The sequence below is a fragment of the Crinia signifera genome, chromosome 7 (assembly GCF_055691185.1).
Source record: "Crinia signifera chromosome 7, ASM5569118v1, whole genome shotgun sequence".
Taxonomy (NCBI): Eukaryota; Metazoa; Chordata; class Amphibia; order Anura; family Myobatrachidae; genus Crinia; species Crinia signifera.
Genome location: NC_139223.1, coordinates 26262381 through 26287495, shown reverse-complemented (window position 1 = coordinate 26287495; position 25115 = coordinate 26262381). Strand labels below are relative to the sequence as shown.

Sequence of the window (25115 nt, the reverse complement as noted above, 5' to 3'; positions counted from 1 at the left end):
AGAGCGCTGCGTACAGAGCCGGGGTAATGAGCCAGCAGCGGGTACATACAGGATGGTCCTAAAGGAGAACAGCAGCATTTCATGTGGAGAAATTGCTGGGGGGGTTCAAATGACCAGAGAGAGGACTAATACAGGACTGGCAACCTGGGACTCTACCGGGACTGTGTACAGAATAATATACCCGTAAACAGGAGTGTGTATAGAGTAATATACCCGTATACAGGACTGTGTATATAATAATATACCCCTATACAGGACTGTGTATAGAATAATATACCCGTAAACAGGAGTGTGTATAGAGTAATATACCCGTATACAGCACTGTGTATAGAGTAATATACCCGTATACAGCACTGTGTATAGAGTAATATACCCGTATACAGGACTGTGTATATAATAATATACCCGTATACAGGACTGTGTATATAAATAATATACCCGTATACAGGACTGTGTATATAATAATATACCCGTATACAGGACTGTGTATAGAATAATATACCCGTATATAGGACTGTGTATAGAATAATATACCGTATACAGGACTGTGTATAGAGTAATATACCCGTATACAGGACTGTGTATATAATAATATTCCCGTACACAGGACTGTGTATAGAACAATATACCCGTACACAGGACTGTGTATATAATAATATACCCGTACACAGGACTGTGTATATAATAATATACCCGTACACAGGACTGTGTATATAATAATATACCCGTATACAGGACTGTGTATATAATAATATACCCGTATACAGGACTGTGTATAGAATAATATACCCGTATATAGGACTGTGTATAGAATAATATACCTGTATACAGGACTGTGTATAGAGTAATATACCCGTATACAGGACTGTGTATATAATAATATACCCCTACAAAGGACTGTGTATAGAATAATATACCCATATACAGGACTGTGTATAGAACAATATACCCGTACACAGGACTGTGTATATAATAATATACCCGTATACAGGACTGTGTATAGAATAAAATACCCGTATACAGGACTGTGTATATAATAATATACCTGTATACAGGACTGTGTATAGAATAATATACCCGTATACAGGACTGTGTATATAATAATATACCCGTACACAGGACTGTGTAAAGAATAATATACCCGTATACAGGACTGTATATATAATAATATACCCGTACACAGGACTGTGTATATAATAATATACCCGTATACAGGACTGTGTATATAATAATATACCCGTATACAGGACTGTGTATAGAATAATATACCCGTATATAGGACTGTGTATAGAATAATATACCTGTATACAGGACTGTGTATAGAGTAATATACCCGTATACAGGACTGTGTATATAATAATATACCCGTATACAGGACTGTGTATATAATAATATACCCGTATACAGGACTGTGTATAGAATAATATACCCGTATATAGGACTGTGTATAGAATAATATACCCGTATATAGGACTGTGTATAGAATAATATACCTGTATACAGGACTGTGTATAGAGTAATATACCCGTATACAGGACTGTGTATATAATAATACTAGGTGATTCATCGCGCCCTACGGGCGCTCTTCACACCGTCGTAAGGGGCTGCGCCCCCTTAATTTGTGAACGTTTGTATATGAGAAATATGGTTAGAATTGTATGAAAGATGCCCTGTATTGCAACTTAGGTGTCCGCGAATCGCGGGAGGGGGGGTCGCGGAGGGTGCCGCGAATTGCAGGAGGGGGGGTCGCGGGGGTGCCGCGAATTGCAGGAGGGGGGGTTGTGGGGGGGTGGATGCTGCGAATCGCGGGAGGGGGGGGATTGCAGAGAATCGCGGGAGGGGGGTCGCGGGGTGGGTTGCCGCAAATCGCGGGAGGGGGGTTACGGGGGCGGGGGTTGCGGCGAATCATGGTAGGGGGGGTCGCGGGGGGTGTGCCGTGAATCACAGGAGGGCGGGTCACGGGGTGGGGTGCCGAGAATCGCGGGGGGGTGTGTGTGTGCCGTGAATTGCGGTAGTGGGGGTTGCAGGGGGGGTGGGGGGGGTGTGTGACGCGAATCGCCACAAGAAAAAATCAACACAGAAAGGTCAACATGTTGACATAAGTGTGGCACTTCATTGGTGTCCATGTCGAGACATGAGAATGAATATGAAAACATTCAAAAAATGAAAAAAAAACTTCAAAAACTCATGTCAACCTTTTTCATTGTCGACCATAGCCATGTCAGTGTTTTCCATGTGCAATTTAATTCTGGAGCTGCCGCGAATCGCGGGGGGGGGGGGGGGGGGGGGGGGCCGCGAATTGCGGGAGGGGGGGTCGCAGGGGTGGGTGCCGCGAATCGCGGGAGGGGGGGTTACGGGGCGGGGGTTGCGGCGAATCATGGGAGGGGGGTCGCGGGGGTGTGCCGTGAATCACGGGAGGGGGGGTCACGGGGTGGGGTGCCGAGAATCGCGGGGGAGGTGTGTGTGTGCCGTGAATCGCGGGAGTGGGGGTTGTGGTGGGGGGGTGGGGGGGGTGTGACGCAAATCGCCACAAGAAAAAATCAACACAGAAAGGTCAACACATGTAAATGTTGACATAAGTAAGGCACTTCATTGGTGTCCATGTCGACACATGAGAATGAATATGAAAATATTCAAAAAATGAAAAAAAAACTTCAAAAACTCATGTCAACCTTTTTTCATTGTCGACCATAGCCATGTCAGTGTTTTCCATGTGCAATTTAATTCTGGAGCTGCCGCGAATCACGGGGGGTGCCGCGAATTGCGGGAGGGGGGGGTCGCGGGGTTGGGTGCCGCGAATCGCGGGAGGGCGGGGTTCACAGGGGTTCCGGTGGGGGGTTGCCGCGAATTGCGGGAGGTGGGGGGTCACGGGGGGTGCCGCGAATCGCGGGAGGGGGGGTTGCGGGGGGGTGTGACGCGAATCGCCACAAGAAAAAATCAACACAGAAAGGTCAACACATGTAAATGTTGACATAAGTGTGCCACTTCATTGTTGTCCATGTCGACACATGAGAATGAATATGAAAACATTCAAAAAATGAAAAAAATAACTTCAAAAACTCATGTCAACCTTTTTCATTGTCGACCATAGCCATGTCAGTGTTTTGCATGTGCCATTCAATCCTGGGGCTGCTGCGAATTGCGGGGGGGGGGGGTGCCGCAAATCGCGGGAGGGGGGTCGCAGGGGGGGTGCCGCCAATCGTGCAAGGGGGGGTCGCGGGGGGGTTCTTTTTGCCGCGAATCGCGGGAGGGAGGTCCCGGGGGGGTGTTTTTTCCGCGAATTGGGGGGGTCACGGGGGAGGGTTTGCCGCGATTCGCGGGAGGGGGGGTCGCGGGGTGGTGGTTATGCCGCGAATTGCGGGAGGGGTCGTGGGGGGGTTCTTTTTGCAGCGAATCGCGGGAGGGGGGGTCGCGGGGGTGTTTTTGCTGCGAATCGCGGTAGGGGGGGGTCGTGGGGGAGCGGGTGTTTTTGCCGCGAATCGCGGGAGGGGGGGGGGCGCGGGGGGGAAGGAGGTTTTGCCGCAAATCGCGGGAGGGGGGGGCGCGCGGAGGGGGAGGTTTTGCCGCAAATCGCGGGAGGGGGGCGCTCACCTGGTGGCTGTGGAGTAGCAGTGCTGGGCAACATGGGAAGGCAGTGGGTGTCTGGCACTGTCTGTGGGCTCACTGGGCTGGTTCTCTGTCACATACCTCCCAACATGACCCTCTCCAGGAGGGACACAATGCTCTGTTTCTAGACTTCCCCTTAATGTATGATTGCCATCACCTGTTTTAAACAGGTTAATTTCTCAGAAAGGTGTTCAGCACAGATGAAGGCAATCACACATTAAGAGGAAAGTCCAGGAACAGAGCGTTATAGACACAGACACCCACTTTGAGTGACAGATGTAGCCAAATATATAGGAGATACCCGTACACAGGACTGTGTATAGAATAATATACCCATATACAGGACTGTGTATAGAACAATATACCCGTACACAGGACTGTGTATATAATAATATACCCGTATACAGGACTGTGTATAGAATAAAATACCCGTATACAGGACTGTGTATATAATAATATACCTGTATACAGGACTGTGTATAGAATAATATACCCGTATACAGGACTGTGTATATAATAATATACCCGTACACAGGACTGTGTAAAGAATAATATACCCGTATACAGGACTGTGTATATAATAATATACCCGTACACAGGACTGTGTATAGAATAATATACCCATACACAGGACTGTGTATAGAATAATATACCCGTATACAGGACTGTGTATAGAATAATATACCCGTATACAGGACTGTGTATAGAATAATATACCCGTACACAGGACTGTGTATATAATAATATACCCGTACACAGGACTGTGTATATAATAATATACCCGTACACAGGACTGTGTATAGAATAATATACCCATATACAGGACTGTGTATAGAATAATATACCCGTATATAGGACTGTGTATAGAATAATATACCCGTATACAGGACTGTGTATAGAATAATATACCCGTATATAGGACTGTGTATAGAATAATATACCCATACACAGGACTGTGTATAGAATAATATACCCGTATACAGGACTGTGTATAGAATAATATACCTGTATACAGGACTGTGTATAGAATATTATACCCGTATACAGGACTGTGTATATAATAATATACCCGTAGACAGGACTGTGTATATAATAATATACCCGTACACAGGACTCTGTATAGAATAATATACCCATATACAGGACTGTGTATAGAATAATATACCCGTATATAGGACTGTGTATAGAATAATATACCCGTATACAGGACTGTGTATAGAATAATATACCCGTATATAGGACTGTGTATAGAATAATATACCCGTATACAGGACTGTGTATATAATAATATACCCGTATACAGGACTGTGTATAGAGTAATATACCTGTATACAGGACTGTGTATATAATAATATACCCGTATACAGGACTATGTATAGAATAATATACCCGTATATAGGACTGTGTATAGAATAATATACCCGTATATAGGACTGTGTATAGAGTAATATACCCGTATACAGGACTGTGTATATAATATATACCCGTATATAGGACTGTGTATAGAATAATATACCCGTATACAGGACTGTGTATAGAATAATATACCCGTATATAGGACTGTGTATAGAATAATAAACCCGTATACAGGACTGTGTATATAATAATATACCCGTATACAGGACTGTGTATAGAGTAATATACCCGTATACAGGACTGTGTATATAATAATATACCTGTATACAGGACTGTGTATAGAATAATATACCCGTATACAGGACTGTGTATAGAGTAATATACCCGTATACAGGACTGTGTATATAATAATATACCCGTATATAGGACTGTGTATAGAATTATATACCCGTATACAGGACTGTGTATAGAATAATATACCCGTATACAGGACTGTGTATAGAATATATACCTGTATACAGGTCTGTGTATAGAATATATAAACCCGTATACAGGACTGTGTATAGAATATGACCTGTATACGGACTGTGTATAGAATAATATACCCGTATACAGGACTGTGTATAGAACAATATACCCGTATACAGGGACTGTGTATAGAGTAAATATACCCGTATACAGGACTGTGTATATAATAATATACCTGTATACCGGACTGTGTATAGAATAATATACCCGTATACAAGACTGTGTATATAATAATATACCCATATACAGGACTGTGTATAGAATAATATACCCGTATACAGGACTGTGTATATAATAATATACCCGTATACAGGACTGTGTATAGAATAATATACCCGTATACAGGACTGTGTATATAATAATATTCCCGTATACAAGACTGTGTATATAATAATATACCCGTATACCGGACTGTGTATAGAATAATATACCCGTATACAGGACTGTGTATAGAATAATATACCCGTATACAGGACTGTGTATATACTATTGTGCTGCAGAGGTGACATGAGAACGTACGGTACCTGTGTCTCCGGCTCACATACGCGGTACGTTCCTCCATCGCAGCTTCTTTTCCTAGTCTGGATAAATTCATTTTTGTCTCCAATGTCACTTGTAAGGAGCCGCTGTAACTGACTTCCATATCCATCCACAGCCCTGAGGAAGATAACATCACACCTGCAGATTATCTGTGCATCTATCTATCTATCTATCTATCTATCTATCTATCTATCTATCTATCTATAGCTATGTACACACACTTCGTTTTGCGTTAGATTCGATGTTAGATTCGATTTTCTATTAGATCTGGCACTATACACCTTCCTGTGGAGGCCGGGGGGTGGTTGCATGCACGTGGAGCTCCGGTCCCCCATCCACGGAGCTCCACCATCCCTCGCCTCCGGAGCAACATGCGCCGTGGCGGTGGTTAGAAGAGGGAAGAAGGCAGCGATGTGCACCCCTGGCAGTAATGCGCTGCAAACCGCCGGAGCAGCGGCGGGATGGACAGGACGCATCGGTCCTGCAGGCGGGTGCCCCCTTCTGCTGGGGTCTGGGAGGAACGCACACTGGGAGCTCCCGCTCCATCCACTGAGCTCCCATCCCCGGCAACCCAGCCCCACTTCTGGATCGCGCCCGTTGGTGGGCGAGACGGGCAAGCTGTGGTGACAGCCACCAGGAGAGCAGAGGAGAGAGGGCCAGGATCCCACAGGCAGCAGCGGTCCGGCCTATCGGAGGCCCCACAGAGATGTCTGCAGGTGTCTATCCCGCGTCCAGGCTCCCGGTGACTATTGGTGGAAGAGGTGAGGGGAGCTACGCGAGGGCACCAGCAGTATCCCCAGGCTCATCCCCAGGAGAGAGAATACAGGAGAGGGGGCCTCTGCCCTCAGGAGGCACCAGCAGTGGCTACCTTTCCTGCAGACACCGTGGCGTGGAACTCAGCCCAGGGACGGCCCAACTCCAGCCCCAGGCCTCACTGACTCTGCCCAGGCCTCAGTGACTCTCTCTCCCCCATCCCCACCAACTCCAGCCCCAGGCCTCACTGACTCTGCCCAGGCCTTAATGACTATCTCCCCCATCCCCACCAACTCCAGCCCCAGGCCTCACTGACTCTGCCCAGGCCTCAGTGACTCTATCTCCCCCATCCCCACCAACTCCAGCCCCAGGCCTCACTGACTCTGCCCAGGCCTCAGTGACTCTCTCCTCCCCCACCACCGCCACCACGACCACCCACGCTACCCTACAGGAAGCTTCAAGATGGTGCCGCAATGGCTGCCTAGGAACAGTGCACTCAGCCAAATGTATCCCGTGTCTTCTATTTGATGACTGTACTGTCTCTGCTCACACTGTTACCTTATACTGTGCTCATACTGTTAGTGGCGCCGCTGATGGCTACCTAGGCGCTGTGCAGCTCGGCAGGTATGTGTTCCCTGTGTGCCACTATACTGAGGCTACGGCCTACCCCTCTCACAACCCCGCGGTGGCCAGTATAGCTTTTCGTCAACGTCCTGACGTTGCCAGTTCAGGCGCTGCTCCCCCGGCATTCTGGACTTGCACATGCGCAGTCCACATTTTTGGGGAGCCGTGCAGTAAAACCGGGAGAATCCGGAGGATTTGCGGGGCAGCGGGAGGCTCCTTCAAAAATCGGGAGGCTCCCGCTGAATGCGGGAGGGTAGGCAACCCTGATTTACATTCATGGTACATTGTACACATTCGGTTTACTGGATAGAATTTGATATTTCCTTGGCTGCACAATCGATTTTTCTTTTCGATTTTGAGGAAACGGGAGCACGCATCGAATCGAATGCAGATCGACAGTGTTCTAAAAATCATTCGATGTGGATTCTATTTATGTCTACTTCATGTCTATCTATCTATCTATCTATCTATCTATCTATCTATCTATCTATCTATCTATCTATCTATCCATGTATCTATCTGTCTGTCTATCTGTCACTACATGCCTCCCCTGTACAATGGCAGCAGTTGGGACACATTAGGGGTTAATGGTAAATCAGAGCTACAGTAATCCTGAGATTAGGCTTTGGCTGCTATTTGCAGGTTGGGATGTGAAATGACTTATTTCCCCATAATGATTTATAATTGCTGTGGTTAGTATCATGCACATGGCCATGTCCTGTGCTGTCGCCAGCAGCTGCTCCTGACTAATCCCAGGATGACACAAGGAGAACAGGCCATTCCGTGGCATTACTGCAGATCAGTGCTGCACAGTGGATGGGCCTGTGTATGTCACGCTTCCTGCACTGTGAGTGCGGCATTACTGCAGATCATTGCTGCTCAGTGGATGGGCCTGTGTATGTCACACTTCCTGCTCTGCGAGCACGGCATTACTGTAGATCGATGCTGCACAGTGGATGGGCCTGCGTATGTGATGCTTCCTGCAGTGCGAGTGCGGCATTACTGCAGATCGGTGCTGCTCAGTGGATGGGCCTGCGTATGTCACGCTTCCTGCACTGCGAGCACGGCATTGCTGCAGATCGGTGCAGCTCAGTGGATGGGCCTGCGTATGTGATGCTTCCTGCACTGCGAGCACGGCATTACTGCAGATCGGTGCTGCTCAGTGGATGGGCCTGCGTATGTGATGCTTCCTGCAGTGCGAGTGCGGCATTACTGCAGATCGGTGCTGCTCAGTGGATGGGCCTGCGTATGTCACGCTTCCTGCACTGCGAGCGCGGCATTACTGCAGATCGGTGCTGCTCAGTGGATAGGCCTGTGTATGTCACGCTTCCTGCACTGCGAGTGCGGCATTACTGCAGATCGGTGCTGCTCAGTGGATGGGCCTGTGCATGTCATGATTCCTGCACTGCGAGCACGGCATTACTGCAGATCGGTGCTGCTCAGTGGATGGGCCTGTGTATGTGAAGCTTCCTGCACTGCGAGTGCGGCATTACTGCAGATCGGTGCTGCTCAGTGGAGGGGCCTGCGTATGTCACGCTTCCTGCACTGCGAGCGCGGCATTACTGCAGATCGGTGCTGCTCAGCGGATGGGCCTGTGTATGTGAAGCTTCCTGCACTGCGAGCGCGGCATTACTGCAGAGCATTGCTGCTCAGTGGATGGGCCTGTGTATGTCACGCTTCCTGCACTGCGAGCGCGGCATTACTGCAGATCGGTGCTGCTCAGTGGATGGGCCTGCGTATGTCACGCTTCCTGCACTACGAGCACGGCATTACTGCAGATCGGTGCTGCTCAGTGGATGGGCCTGCGTATGTGATGCTTCCTGCACTGCGAGCACGGCATTACTGCAGATCGGTGCTGCTCAGTGGATGGGCCTGCGTATGTCACGCTTCCTGCACTGCGAGTGCGGCATTACTGCAGATCGGTGCTGCTCAGTGGATAGGCCTGTGTATGTGAAGCTTCCTGCACTGCGAGTGCGACATTACTGCAGATCGGTGCTGCTCAGTGGATGGGCCTGCGTATGTCACGCTTCCTGCACTGCGAGCGCGGCATTACTGCAGATCGGTGCTGCACAGTGGATGGGCCTGCGTATGTGATGCTTCCTGCAGTGCGAGTGCGGCATTACTGCAGATCGGTGCTGCTCAGTGGATGGGCCTGCGTATGTCACGCTTCCTGCACTGCGAGCACGGCATTACTGCAGATCGGTGCTGCTCAGTGGATGGGCCTGCGTATGTGATGCTTCCTGCAGTGCGAGTGCGGCATTACTGCAGATCGGTGCTGCTCAGTGGATGGGCCTGCGTATGTCACGCTTCCTGCATTGCGAGCACGGCATTACTGCAGATCGGTGCTGCACAGCGGATGGGCCTGCGTATGTGATGCTTCCTGCAGTGCGAGTGCGGCATTACTGCAGATCGGTGCTGCTCAGTGGATGGGCCTGCGTATGTCACGCTTCTTGCACTGCGAGCACGGCATTACTGCAGATCGGTGCTGCACAGTGGATGGGCCTGCGCATGTCACGCTTCCTGCACTGCGAGTGCTGCATTACCGATTTGGTGCTGCTCAGTGGATGGGCCTGCGTATGTCACGCTTCCTGCACTGCGAGTGCGACATTACTGCAGATCGGTGCTGCTCAGTGGATGGGCCTGTGTATGTCACGCTTCCTGCACTGCGAGTGCGGCATTACTGCAGATCGATGCTGCTCAGCGGATGGGCCTGTGTATGTCACGCTTCCTGCACTGTGAGTGCGGCATTACTGCAGATCGGTGCTGCTCAGTGGATGGGCAGCTTCCTGCACTGCGAGTGCGGCATTACTGCAGATCGGTGCTGCTCAGCGGATGGGCCTGTGTATGTCACGCTTCCTGCACTGCGAGCGCGGCATTACTGCAGATCGGTGCTGCTCAGTGGATGGGCCTGCGTATATGTCACGCTTCCTGCAGTGCAAGCGCGGCATTACTACAGATAGGTGCTGCTCAGTGGATAGGCCTGCGTATGTGATGCTTCCTGCACTGCGAGCTCGGCATTACTGCAGATCGGTGCTGCTCAGTGGATGGGCCTGTGTATGTGATGCTTCCTGCACTGCGAGCATGGCATTACTGCAGATCGGTGCTGCTCAGTGGATGGGCCTGCGTATGTCACGCTTCCTGCACTGCGAGCGTGGCATTACTGCAGATCGGTGCTGCACAGTGGATGGGCCTGCGTATGTGATGCTTCCTGCAGTGCGAGTGCGGCATTACTGCAGATTGGTGCTGCTCAGTGGATAGGCCTGTGTATGTGATGCTTCCTGCACTGCAGATCGGTGCTGCTCACCTCCCCCTGTGTGTGCCGATACTACATCTCCCCCTGTGTGTGGCAGCACCACATCTCCCCCTGTGTGTGCTGATACCACATCTCCCCCTGTGTGTGCCGATACCACATCTCCCCCTGTGTGTGCCGATACCACATCTCCCCCTGTGTGTGCCGATACCACATCTCCCCCTGTGTGTGCCGATACCACATCTCCCCCTGTGTGTGCCGATACACATCTCCCCCTGTGTGTGGTAATACCACATCTCCCCCTGTGTGTGGTAACACCACATCTCCCCCTGTGTGTGCCAATACCACACTTACCTCTCTCGTTTACACTAGGGGTAGAGATTGAGTGAACCTGGGGTAGAGCTGTTCCCATGTCCAGGTCTGTCAGAGTCAGCTCATTCATAAAGTTTGGCAGCTGTAAGAGAGAAACAGAGTATATGAGTTGTCCCCTCCTCAGATTGTCATTGTATGACATCATCAATGGCGCTCATTTTCTAAACAAAAATCTGAACCGATTTTAAAGCACATAAATATATCACTTTAAACTGGGTAGTAAATACATGTACAGTTATATTTAATTCGGTGATGGTTTACAAAAATGGACCAATCAGACTGAGTATCCTTTACTGTGTACATTCTATAAACTTAAAGCAAGAATTTGATTGTTTTTTAAGAGCAACACCTCCACTTATGGCAAACTGCACAGTGCACTGAATTTACCCATTAATCTCTCACGTAAACATTTATACCGCTTTTACACTGCCAAAACGTTTAAAAAAACCCGGTATTTTTAAACTGTATTTAAAACGGGTCTGAGCCTTCACATTGCAGGAGATTACCGTTTTAAATACTGTTAAGTACCATTCACATCAGTCAACCCGTTTAATCCCCTGAACACGTTTCAAGGCAGAATGCAGGGGACAGCCTATCACAGGTCTGTAATCTGTTGTTTTTACTAAATACCGTTTCAGAGCCATTCTCACTGCATAAAAAACGGCTCTGTAACGTGTAGGACTCTGCTTTTTAAACGTTTTGAAATACCGGTTATCTTTAACCGGTAAATCAACTCTGGTGCTTTCGTACTGCAGCCTTAAACGTTTTGAAATGGGAAAAAAAATGGCAATATACCGTTTAACAAGTGCGGTGTGAAAGGGGTATAACAGAATACAGAATTAAACTGCAATGGAAGGCAGCTGAAAGTCTCTCTACAGCTCCATCTGCTGGTCACTGCTGCAACTGCACTTTTTGTTTTTTTTAAACCATGGAACTGCTAAAATGTGGGCAAGCCGCAGCAAGTGACATTTTTGCATGGCTCCATGGCTACACAGTGCAGTATCTGTTTTTCTCCTTGTAGGAGAAGCTGGGATGTTTGGGTAGTTTGTTGCTAAGGGCCAGATGTACTAAGCTTTAAAAGTGATAAAATGGAGAGTGATAAACACCAACCAATCAGCTCCTACCTGCCACGTCACAGGCTGGTTTGGAAAAATGTCAGGTAGGAATTGATTAGTTGGAGTTTTATCACTCTCCATTTTATCTCTTTTAAAGCCTAGTACATCTGGCCCTAAATGTGAGTTAGTCACAGATCTGCCTGGATGCAGCAGTTTCCCCAAACAACCAGCATCTGTCATTTCAATGACCATTACTCTGCCACCCAGTGCCGGATTTAGCCTTTGGGGGGCCCGGGGGCACTTTAGACCCCCTGCACCACACGGGAGAATATTACACTGTCAAAACATAAAAGTAAATGCAGTATAAACTTGGTCAATGGGTAACTGCAGGGGGGATTAATATTATGTTTATATATATCAGACTTGCCTACCCTCCTGCAATGGCTGGGAGCCTCCGGAAATCGGGTCCGCCTCCCGCCCCCCCGGGAAGGTAGGCAAGTCTCCCGCATTCTGGTGATAGCCCCCGCTCCCCCCATGCCCGCTGGTTTAATTACCGGAAATAACGGGTCTGCGGAGAGGGGCGGGGCTAAAATGGTGCGATAGCGGCATTTCACGTCATTTAAGCCCTGCCCCTAAGCGGCCCGTGAATCATTGAGTTTTCCAGCATGGGGGGCAGGGCCAAGTGATGTCAGCTTTGCTCCCGCCCCCCTGATGTGTTGCCTCTCCAGGCTTCTCCCTAGGGTTACCACCTCATCCCTTTAATTCCGGACACATATTAATTACACAGGTTCTGTGGCTGATTTAAAAAAAAACAGTTGAACTGGAGACTTGATGGCTGTTTAAAAAAAAACTGTTGAAATGGAATTTTGAAGTCAGCCAGCCACAGAACCTGTGTAATTAATATGTGTCCGGAATTAAAGGGATGAGGTGGTAACCCTACTTCTCCCGGAGAGGTGAAATTGAAAGAAGGCAAGTATGATATATATATTTATACATACCACATGAAAAGCTTGTTACATAGTTACATAGTTACATAGTAGGTAAGGCTGAAAAAAGACTTGCATCCATCTAGTTCAACCTGGTATAGATATCCATTGCTGATTTGGTAGGTTCTGATATTTTACAGACAGATTATATTTCTTATTTGTACCCATGGATGTTTTTCTCCAGTAAATGTTTGTCCAACTTTGCCTTGAACGCATTTAATGAGCCAGCCGTTACCACCTCTCTGGGAAGAGAGTTCCAGAGTTTGACTGTTCTGACCGTAAAGAAATTCTTTCTACTAGCTGAATGAAATCTTTTTTCTTCTAATCTATACTCATGCCCTTGTGTCCTAGATTCCTTTCTAGTAGAAAAGAGGGTGTGTGACAGTTCCTTATATTGGCCCTTGATATACTTGTACATGTTGAGGATGTCCCGCCTTAAACGTCTCTTTTCCAATGTAAATAGTCCCAAATTGCTTAATCTCTCCCCGTAGCTTAAATTCTCCATTCCCCTAATAAGCTTTGTTGCTCGCCTCTGGACTTTTTCTAATTCTATGATATCCTTTTTATAGTGTGGGCCCAGAACTGCACTCTGTACTCGAGGTGAGGTCTCACCAATGCTTTATACAGTGGCATAATTACCCTAGTTTCCATTCCCCTCTGTCATGAACCCCGGTTCTCGCACTGCTCGCATGCGCCCCTTACCGGCACGCTGGGGTAGTGTCCTCCGTAGGTCGGCTGCCGGCACAGTCGGCAATCCCTGGCGTGATGTCTTTTGCTTCCAAGTCGCCCCTGCGTCACTGTGAGCTCCAGGTGTATTCCCTGATCAAGCTGCAGGTCACATGATCCAGGTAAGCTCCAACTCACTTCCTGGTCTGTGTGCTGCTGCTGCGGCTAATTCCATCACCTGCGTCTGATTCCCTCATCACCTGGAGGGATAAAAACCCAGCTCACAGTCTCCTCCTTGTCTTGAACAACTCGTCAGTTTACCTGTGAGTTCTCCAGCGTTAAGCTCCTGTCAAGACTCCCCACGTGCTCCAGAGGTCCGGTTTCCTGAGTCCGCTGTCACCTGTGTTACTCTCAGCGTCCTGGTTATTCCACTCCTGCCAGAAGTCTCCACGTGTTTCCATCTGCCGTGTGATCCTGTCTTCTCGTGCAGCCCAGGTTACTCTCTCAGTGTCCGGTTATCCGTGGGTTCCCTACCTGTCTCCCCTCGGCTCTCAGGCCGCTCCAGCGATCCTCAGTGGTCTCAAGTACCGGCTCCCTAGCCGCTCCAGCGATCCCCAGTGATCTCAAGTACCGGCTCCCTAGCCGCTCCAGCGATCCCCAGTGATCTCAGGTATCGGCTCCCTAGCCGCCCCAGTGTCACCAAGTGTCTCCAGTATCTCCAGCGTCCCTCTGTGTTACCCCTGTGTCATCCTCGGCTTCCAGGCCGCATCACTCATCTCTCAAGTACCCTCCGTGTTGCTGTATAGCATTCAGTGCCATCGACCACCATCGATGGTTTAAGTACCCCGTTAAAAGACTCTTGTGCCTCAACTCCGCCAAAGCCACAGGGGAACCTGGGCAGAGGGCCGCGACCTGGTCGGCAGTTGCAGCGAAGTCCATATCCCCTTGCGGGGGTCCCTGGTGAATACCACTGTCGGCTTAGACCCCGCGCCTCCGCTTTAGGTTTCAGCCAATCCCCTGTGTCCCCGGCAGTTCAGCTCTCTCCTGTCTCCGTGCATGAGCTCCAGCTATCTCAAGCCTCCTCGCTTCCAGTTCCCTGCGCCCTCCACTGGCGCACCCAGGTCAGTGCCGGGAACACAGACAGTCCAGGCCGTGACAGATTGTTCAAGACCGATGGACTCGGCACGCGACCATAGTGTGGGGCCAGCGGCTCTCCAAGATGTCACCTCGCGTATAGAAACGCAGGAAGCGACGCAGCAGCAGGTGATTACATACCTCCAGGATGTGTCCACTCGTCTGGATTCCCTCCAGCAGTCCCTCCGGCCACCTCCGCCACCGGTATCTAATCAGCCTGCCACTCATGCCCCAGCATATATTCCTCGTCTTCAGCTGCCTACTCCTAATAAATATGATGGCAATCCTAAAGGCTGTAGAGGCTTTCTAAACCAATGTGACATTCAATTTGAACTTCTACCGCAGAACTTTCCGACTGCCAGGACCAAGATAGCATATAGTGTCTCCTTGCTGTCAGGTTCTGCCCTAGATTGGATATCACCCCTCTGGGAAAGATCTGATCCAATTCTCACCGACTATGACAGATTCGTCTCTCTCTTCCGACGGATATTCGATGAGCCAGGAAGGCCTGCATCAGCCTCTACAGAAATTCTCCGCCTCAAACAGGGCTCTCGCTCCATGGGCCAATACGTGGTTCAATTCCAGACGCTTGCCTCCGAGCTCAAATGGAACAATGAGGCACTGACAGCCGCCTTCTGGTTGGGCGTCTCAGAACGCATCAAAGATGAACTAGCCACCCGAGATCTCCCTGAGCAGCTTGAAGAATTAATTTCCTTGTGTGTCAAAATAGACCTGCGCCTAAGGGAGCGAGGTCCAGAAAAATTAAAGAAAGTAGTTCCCCGAGTTCCGTCTCCGCCTCAGCACCGTCCTGCGACAACCACTACAGAAGAACCTATGCAAATAGGTAGATCTAGGTTATCCACAGAAGAACGGTCTAGGAGGCAGAAAGAAAAATTATGTATTTACTGTGCCGCCCCCGGTCACTTCATTGGGTCCTGTCCCGAGCGTCCGGGAAACGCCAAGCCCTAACCTGCAGTGGGGGAGTCAGGTTAGGTTGTCTCAGTAAAACTCCTCCCACCACTGACTTGATTCTACCTGTTGCCCTTGTGTCCCCTGTGGGTACCCTGCAAGTCTCAGCCCTGGCAGACTCCGGGGCTGCAGGAAACTTTATCTCAGCCGAGCTGGTAAAGAAGTGTAAAATTCCAATTCTGCCCCTTTCCCAGCCTCACTTCCTAACAGCAGTGGATGGAAGCAGAATCCCCGGAAGCGATATTGTGTATCGGACAGTTCCTGTCTCATTCCATGTAGGTGTACTTCATCAAGAATGTATGGACTTCCTGGTCATTCCTAAATCCTCTTATGACCTTGTGTTAGGGCTACCATGGCTACAACTCCACAACCCCCGTATCGATTGGAGATCTCTCCAAATTGTGGAATGGAGCGAATACTGCCAGAAACATTGCTTGACTGAAGTAACTCCGGTCCGATCTTCCGCAGTTAAAAGCCTTCCGGGTCTTCCCTCAGTGTACCATGCATTCAGTGATGTATTCAGTGAACAAGCCGCTGATGTTCTGCCTCCACACCGCCGGTGGGATTGTCCCATCGATCTCCTCCCTGGGAAGTCCCCTCCTAAGGGGCGTACCTATCCTCTGTCAATCCCTGAGACCAAAGCAATGTCTGAGTATATCCAAGAAAATCTTCAGAAAGGTTTCATCCGACCCTCTACCTCCCCTGCTGGTGCAGGATTCTTTTTCGTGAAAAAAAAAGATGGAGGGTTACGCCCATGCATAGACTATAGAGGTCTCAATGAGATAACCATCAAGAACAGTTATCCTCTTCCCTTGATCACTGAGTTATTTGATCGCATCAAAGGTGCGAAAATTTTTACCAAGCTTGACCTCAGAGGGGCGTATAATCTGATCAGAATTCGCCAAGGCGACGAATGGAAGACTGCCTTCAACACTAGAGATGGGCATTACGAGTATCTAGTGATGCCCTTCGGTCTCAGTAATGCACCCGCCGTCTTTCAAGAATTCGTCAATGAAATTTTTAGAGATGTTCTATATAAATATCTTGTTGTTTACCTCGACGACATTCTAATTTTTTCTTCAGATCTCCAGTCCCATCGTTCTCAAGTCAAAGAAGTGCTGTCCCGTTTACGTGCCAATAAGTTGTACGGTAAACTCTCCAAGTGCACATTCGAAGTTCCCCAGATATCCTTCCTAGGATATATCGTGTCTGGCTCAGAGTTGCGAATGGATCCCGCAAAACTCGAAGCCATCAACAGTTGGTCCCAACCAACCACTCTCAAAGCAGTCCAGCGTTTTATTGGCTTTGCCAATTACTACAGAAAATTTGTCAAAGGATTCTCCACCCTCATCGCTCCTATCACAGCTCTCACCCAAAAAGGTGCCAATCCAGCTGTCTGGTCCGAAGAAGCCTTGTCCGCATTCCACCTGCTAAAACAAGCCTTCATATCTGCCCCCATTCTCAAGCAGCCAGACACAGACAAACCCTTCCTCTTGGAAGTCGACGCCTCGAATGTGGGTGTTGGTGCTGTGCTCTCTCAAGTTACAGACGATGGCAAACAGCACCCCTGTGGGTTTTTCTCCCGGAAATTCCTCCCTGCCGAGAAAAACTACTCCATTGGCGATCAAGAGTTGTTGGCAATTAAACTTGCACTGGAAGAATGGCGTTATCTGTTAGAAGGGGCAAAGTTCCCAGTGTCCATCTTCACAGATCACAAGAACTTACTGTACGTCCAGACAGCCCAGTGTCTTAATTCTCGCCAAGCTCGTTGGTCCTTATTCTTCTCACGATTCAGTTTTAAAATTTTCTATCGTCCTGGGTCCCAGAATGCAAAAGCTGATGCACTGTCCCGCTCTAAGGAAGATGACACAGTGCTACAAGAACAGCGTCCCATCATCAGTCCTACAGCCTTTGCCGCCACCCATGTGTCACCCGTGCCACCTCGAGGAAAGATGCTGGTTCTACCAGGGCTCCAGCCCAAAGTCTTATCGTGGGCTCACGCCTCGCCTTTCTCCGGTCACCCAGGCGTTCACAAAACCCTGGAAATTCTTCGACGGTCATATTGGTGGCCTCACATGAAAAAAGATGTCCAGGATTTCGTGGCCTCATGTCCAACCTGTGCCCAACATAAAGTCCATCGTCAGTCCCCTGCAGGTTCTCTCCTTCCGTTGCCCACTCCCATGCGTCCCTGGACGCACATTTCCATGGACTTTATCTCTGAACTCCCTAAGTCTCAAGAATGTAATACCATCTGGGTGGTGGTAGACCGGTTCTCCAAAATGGCACATTTCATTCCATTGACTGGCCTGCCCTCTGCTCCCAAGCTCGCCCAGATCTTCATTCAACACATCTTTCGAATTCATGGACTCCCTGCAGACATTGTCTCCGATCGTGGAGTGCAATTTGTAGCCCGCTTCTGGAGAGCTCTCTGTTCTGCCCTGAAGGTAAAATTGAACTTTTCCACAGCGTACCACCCGCAGTCTAATGGGCAAACAGAGAGAGTTAACCAAGATCTGGAAGCATTCCTCCGTCTGTATACCTCCTCGTCACAAGACAACTGGGTCAGTCTACTGCCTTGGGCTGAATTTGCCCACAACTTCAGATACCACTCTGCTACTGGCTACTCTCCTTTCTACGTAGTTTACGGTCAACACCCTCGACCACCAACCTTTGAGCCTTTACCAGCCTTGGAAGTGCCTGCCGCATCGTCCACACTCAAACATTTTTCACAAGTCTGGAAAAATGTGCATGTTTCTCTCAAGAAAGCCTCAAAAAGATACAAATTCTTTGCTGACCGTAAAAGAAGAGCAGTTCCTCAGTTAAAACTTGGTGACAAAGTATGGCTCTCCACTCGAAATCTTCGCCTACGAGTCCCGTCCATGAAATTCGCCCCCCGATTCATTGGGCCATTCCCTGTGATCCGAAGGATCAACCCGGTAGCTTATAAGCTGAAGTTACCACCATACCTGAAGATCCCAAATTCCTTCCACATATCCTTATTGCGACCTCTCGTCCTCAACCGGTTCCAAAGTACCACTCCTGAGCTCCCCAGAGTCTATACCCATCGAGGGGTTGAATTCGAGGTCGATAAGGTGGTGGATTCTCGCAAAAGATATGGAAACATCCAATACCTCATCGATTGGAAGGGCTATGGCCCAGAAGAAAGAAGCTGGATCAATGCTGCAGATGTGCATGCTCCCCGTTTGATTGCAGCCTTTCATAAAGACAATCCGAGTAAGCCCAAAGGGTGTTCGGTGCCCACCCTTAAAGGGGGGGTACTGTCATGAACCCCGGTTCTCGCACTGCTCGCATGCGCCCCTTACCGGCACGCTGGGGTAGTGTCCTCCGTAGGTCGGCTGCCGGCACAGTCGGCAATCCCTGGCGTGATGTCTTTTGCTTCCAAGTCGCCCCTGCGTCACTGTGAGCTCCAGGTGTATTCCCTGATCAAGCTGCAGGTCACATGATCCAGGTAAGCTCCAACTCACTTCCTGGTCTGTGTGCTGCTGCTGCGGCTAATTCCATCACCTGCGTCTGATTCCCTCATCACCTGGAGGGATAAAAACCCAGCTCACAGTCTCCTCCTTGTCTTGAACAACTCGTCAGTTTACCTGTGAGTTCTCCAGCGTTAAGCTCCTGTCAAGACTCCCCACGTGCTCCAGAGGTCCGGTTTCCTGAGTCCGCTGTCACCTGTGTTACTCTCAGCGTCCTGGTTATTCCACTCCTGCCAGAAGTCTCCACGTGTTTCCATCTGCTGTGTGATCCTGTCTTCTCGTGCAGCCCAGGTTACTCTCTCAGTGTCCGGTTATCCGTGGGTTCCCTACCTGTCTCCCCTCGGCTCTCAGGCCGCTCCAGCGATCCTCAGTGGTCTCAAGTACCGGCTCCCTAGCCGCTCCAGCGATCCCCAGTGATCTCAGGTATCGGCTCCCTAGCCGCCCCAGTGTCACCAAGTGTCTCCAGTATCTCCAGCGTCCCTCTGTGTTACCCCCGTGTCATCCTCGGCTTCCAGGCCGCATCACTCATCTCTCAAGTACCCTCCGTGTTGCTGTATAGCATTCAGTGCCATCGACCACCATCGATGGTTTAAGTACCCCGTTAAAAGACTCTTGTGCCTCAACTCCGCCAAAGCCACAGGGGAACCTGGGCAGAGGGCCGCGACCTGGTCGGCAGTTGCAGCGAAGTCCATATCCCCTTGCGGGGGTCCCTGGTGAATACCACTGTCGGCTTAGACCCCGCGCCTCCGCTTTAGGTTTCAGCCAATCCCCTGTGTCCCCGGCAGTTCATCTCCCTCCTGTCTCCGTGCATGAGCTCCAGCTATCTCAAGCCTCCTCGCTTCCAGTTCCCTGCGCCCTCCACTGGCGCACCCAGGTCAGTGCCGGGAACACAGACAGTCCAGGCCGTGACACCCTCTTAATACATGCCAGAATTTTGTTGGCCTTTTTTGTAGCTACATTACAATGGGCACTACATCCCAGTTTGCTGTCTATTTGGATTTCTAGATCCTTTTCAAGTATGGAATTACCCAGTTCCTCTCCGCTAAGGTTGTAACTTGCACACTGGTTGTGTCTCCCAAGGTGCATAACCTTACATTTATCTACATTGAACCTCATCTTCCATTTTTTTGCCCACTCATCTAGAATTGCAAGATCATTTCGAAGCATGGTGACATCTTCTGATGCTTTTATGACTTTGCTAAGTTTTGTATCGTCCGCAAAGATGGATACATTGCTGAGTAACCCTATCCCAATAACGTTAATAAAAATGTTAAACAAAATGGGCCCCAAAACCGAACCCTGGGGCACTCCACTTAGTACCGGTATCGTATCTGATACGGCACCATTCACAACCACTCTTTGTTCTCTGTTACATAGCCAATTCCCTACCCATCTGCAGATATTTTCACCCAATCCTAGGTTCTCCATTTTATTAATCAATCTCTTGTGTGGGACAGTATCAAATGCTTTAGCGAAATCTAGGAAAATCACATCTACAGCATTTCCATTATCGAGGTTTTTGCTAACTTCTTCATAGAACCCTAGTAGATTAGTTTGACATGAACGATTTTTCACGAACCCATGTTGGTTAGTACTGAGTAGACGGTGATGGTCTAAATATTCCTGGATACCATCACTTAAAAATCCTTCAAATAGTTTACCCACAATTGATGTTAAACTAACGGGTCTGTGATTAGCGGGATCTTCCTTTTTTGAATATTGGCACTACCTCTGCTATTCTAGAATCTTTTGGTACTATACCTGATGATAGTGACTTGCTGTGTTTGTCCCTCTGTACCTTACTCTGTAGGACGGTAGGAGACCTCACAGGCTCAGTGCTGCCTCTGATTCAAAACCCTCCCATGATGAGGCTGTTGCTGCTGCTAATGTCCTCCATGGGCCTGAGAAGCATGTAATGAGCTCCACCAATCAGAGCTCAGCTCAAACACTCTGCCCTCTTGTGCAAAGTGTCATGGGACTTAGTCAACTCCCAGTAATGCACTGCACACTTGTGCAGTCAGTGTGCCTTGGCTCCCAATGCTCAGCACCATTAATAATTGTCACATTGGCAGATAGGTGAAGCTGCAGCACTACCCCACTCCCATGCACAAAGCCTTTAGCTAAAAAAAATTGGTACTTGTGTATTATCACGGCGCCCCCCGATTTCCATCGCAGGGCATTGTACAACCACAAAATCAATTGTACAGGCACCCAGACCCGATTTTACATTGTACACCCACCCTGATGGTTAATGACAATGTTAAATGCCCCCCCATTGTTAACGCCACCCCACTATCAACGCCAACCCGAAGCGTGGCGAGCACAGCAAGCCCGCGAGGGGCGGCGGTATGCGTCCTCCGACCTTTTCATACCCCCACTATCCACGTCGGCGTGGAGTTGATTTTATATAGTGTGGCGAGCAGACGCGTAATACTTGTGAAGTAATGCGCGTCCCCTCGCCACGCTTCGGGGTTGGTGGCTCGCTGCGCTCGCCACACTATATAAGATCGACTCCACGCCGACGTGGATAGTGGGGGTATGAAAAGGTCGGAGGATGCGTACCGCCGCCCCTCGTGGGCTCGCAGCGCTCGCCACGCTTCGGGTTGGCGTTGATAGTGGGGTGGCGTTAACAATGGGGGGGGGGGGGGCATTTAACATTGTCATTACCCATCAGGGTGGGGATACAATTAAAAATCGGGTCTGGGTGGGCATTTAACATTGAAATCACGTCGAATCGCATCGCATCGCATCGCATGCCATTATAATGGCATGCGATATGACGCGATGTTAAAATTGTACACTCATCCCGGGAAAAGCCTAAAATCGGGTCCATCGCATGCCATCGCATACCTTAATTAGTGGTTTGCGATGCGACGCGACGGGCGCTGTGATAATACACAAGTACCAATTTTTTTTTTAAATACATGCCGACCACAGGGGGCCCCTAGCGAGAGGGGGGCCCAGGGGTACTGACCCCCTTTGCCCCCCCTTAATCCGGCTCTGCTGCCACCTATCCACTTTATCTCCTCCAAGGCTTGGTACATCTCCCCCTATAAATAATCATAATCCCACCTTGATTTTAGTTAGCTTTTTCTGGATTTTATCGGCCACAATCTCCTCCCAATATTTTTCCCTCAGGAAGTCCCAGAATGTCCGTCCAACGAAGGCGTTTATCCAGCAGACGTGGGGGTTACTGGAAAGCGAGAACTCCACGGGGTGCTGTGAGATGAAGATGAGACGCTGGATTAGGAGCGAGACACTGGCTTATTAGTCACACATAACACGCAGCCAGGCCCAGAAGTGAGAAAAGGCCCCACAGACATACAGTAGGCTCGGGAGAGCACTGGTGCATTCATTACTCATTGACACATTTTAAAAGAGCCACAGGTGGAGCTAAATATTCCACTTGGTTCTGTGAGGAGACCTGCACAACATGCACTGTGTGGGGTCCTGAGGACCGAGTTTGAGAACCAATGAAATGCCCCTCCCTGTATGTTCTGCAAGTCTGAATATAGGTACAGTAAGTACGGCAGCACCTTTTTCCCCGGGATGGGGCTGCTGGCATCGCTCTGTTGGGGGCTGGGGATGGGGCTGCATTTCTCCGCTGGGATGAAGCGGGAGATGTAGGCGGTGTAGTCCAGGAGGATTTTCTGCCTGACTCTCCCTGCCAAGTCTCTGGGTTTGATCACATAGGGACTGTCCTCTGTGCTCTCTCCGCTGCTGTTGCTGGTTCCACCACAGCTGCTGGGACTCGATAGAGGGTTTGGCAGGGACCCTGTGGGAGTTGGAAGCAGAAGAGGAGTCTGAGTCAGCGTGCAGCCGTAGATGACAGAGTTACACAGCAATCAGCCGTCATTTACCTGTTTTGCTGTCACCTCTGCTGGCATCTTGCTTCCCATCTGTGGCCCCACGTGAGGCTCTGACCAGGTGCTGATACCATTCCTCCTTGTCTCTGCCCGTTCTGCCAAACAGATATAACGTCCCCGCCTTGCACTCCCCTGGTGTCTTCTGTGAGTCTTCTGTGAGCGGCCTCTGAGGTTCCCCGCTCTCAGGTTCTCTGTCTGCGGGGTCCGGGGTCTGGACGTCCAGATCTTCGCTCTCACACAGCTGGATGCAGATCGGATACTTCTTGTTCCAAAGTCTCTTCTTTGCCAGTCCGTAGGGGTACAGGAAGACCTATGGGAACCACAAGGAATCTGTTACAGGAACCGAGTGTAGCACGACAGTATGTGGTCATTACGTCGACAGGAAATAGGTCGACCATTACTGGTTGACACAATACAATACACCTGGCCTGTCCAAACTAGAGATGGGTCGTTCCTGAACGAAGCGTATCTTTTGAACGGATCCCTTTAAAGAACGAGTGATCCGCCGATCCCAAAAAGGTGATCCGTCTGTCTTTTACACATGAAAATACCCACCCTCCCGCCCGGTTGATATGAACGAAATTAAGTACAGGTGAAATCTCGCGAGAGCTATCGACCTCTCGCGAGATTTTATGCTTTGTTAATATAAAATTAACCCTTTTTCAAAGTGAACCGGAGAGACGCGCGAACGATCCGGATCTTTTCACTGACTGAACCGGTGGATCCCGGCTCGGCAAAGTGATCCGTTTTGCCCATCTCTAGTCCAAACTATGGCCCTCCAGCTATTGTGAAACCACAATCCCATCATGCCTTGCCACAGTTTTACTATTAGGGAATGCTAAAACTATGGCACGGCATTCTGGGATGTGTAGTTTCACCACAGCCGGAGGGCCACAGTTTGGACATGCCTGGTATAGACCATTACTGGTTGACTCACAATAGATCGACACATGAAAGAGGTCAACATAGTGAAAAGGTTGACACAAGCAAAAGGTTGACATAGGACAAGGTTGACATGAGTGTTTCATGATTTACTTTACCATCCCAGTGGGCTTAGAGGGGGTATATAATAGCAGAGAGCCATGCGAGGTACACGGTACACTCATACGATGTTCATGTCGACATCTGCCAACATAGACACAAAAAAACTCAGAAAAAGCTCCCGTCAACCTTTTCCTATGTCAAAAAAAAAATAATCAAATGGTACTCTTTACTTAGAAGGGTGCCCACGATCTCCATCGCGGCCGTCGTGGGTAAAAAAATCGCGGTGATCGCGGGCATCGCGGCCAGTACATTATTGGCCGCGACGCGATGCCCGCGATCACCGCGATTTCCCATAGGGTTCAATGTTAAATTTTGTGCTGCCCGCGATTTTACATTCAATGCTTCAATGGCCGCGATTTGGCCATAGTAATCAATGTTAAATGGGCTACAGAGCCCAAATAGGCACAATTAACACTGAAATGTCCCCCCAAATTTGTAACGCCACCCCACGATCCACGCCAACCCGAAACGTGGCGAGCGCAGTGAGCCCGCGAGGGGCGGCGGTACGCGTCCTCCGACCTTTTCATGCCCTACTATCCACGTCGGCGTGGAGTTGAGAATAGAATAGTGTGGCGAGCCCCGCGAGGGGACGCGGATACCTTCACAGGTAAACGCGTCCCTTCGCGGGCTTCACAGGTGTCCACGTCGCCACGGACACCTGTGAAGCCCGTGAGGGGACGCGTATAACTGTGAAGGTATCCGTGTCCCCTCGCGGGGCTCGCTGCGCTCGCCACGCTTCGGGCCTCGGTGGCTCGCTGCGCTCGCCACACTATTCTATTCTCAACTCCACGCCGACGTGGATAGTAGGGCATGAAAAGGTCGGAGGACGCGTACCGCCGCCCCTCGCGGGCTCGCTGCGCTCGCCACGCTTCGGG

General features: G+C 49.6%; 1 protein-coding gene across 2 annotated transcripts in view; it reads right to left on the bottom strand.

The window, feature by feature from the left end:
* LOC146019929 (testis-expressed protein 2-like) overlaps window positions 1-25115 on the bottom strand; it is a 75002-nt gene that overhangs the window by 12289 nt on the left and 37598 nt on the right. For both annotated transcript variants that reach the window (XM_083152600.1, XM_083152599.1), the window contains exons 4-8: window positions 23191-23506; window positions 22867-23105; window positions 22403-22549; window positions 11012-11111; window positions 6015-6147 (exon numbers count right to left, since the gene is read on the bottom strand). In XM_083152600.1, coding sequence (XP_083008726.1) covers window positions 6015-6147; window positions 11012-11111; window positions 22403-22549; window positions 22867-23105; window positions 23191-23506 — 935 coding nt within the window. The remainder of the gene's footprint in view (window positions 1-6014; window positions 6148-11011; window positions 11112-22402; window positions 22550-22866; window positions 23106-23190; window positions 23507-25115) is intronic.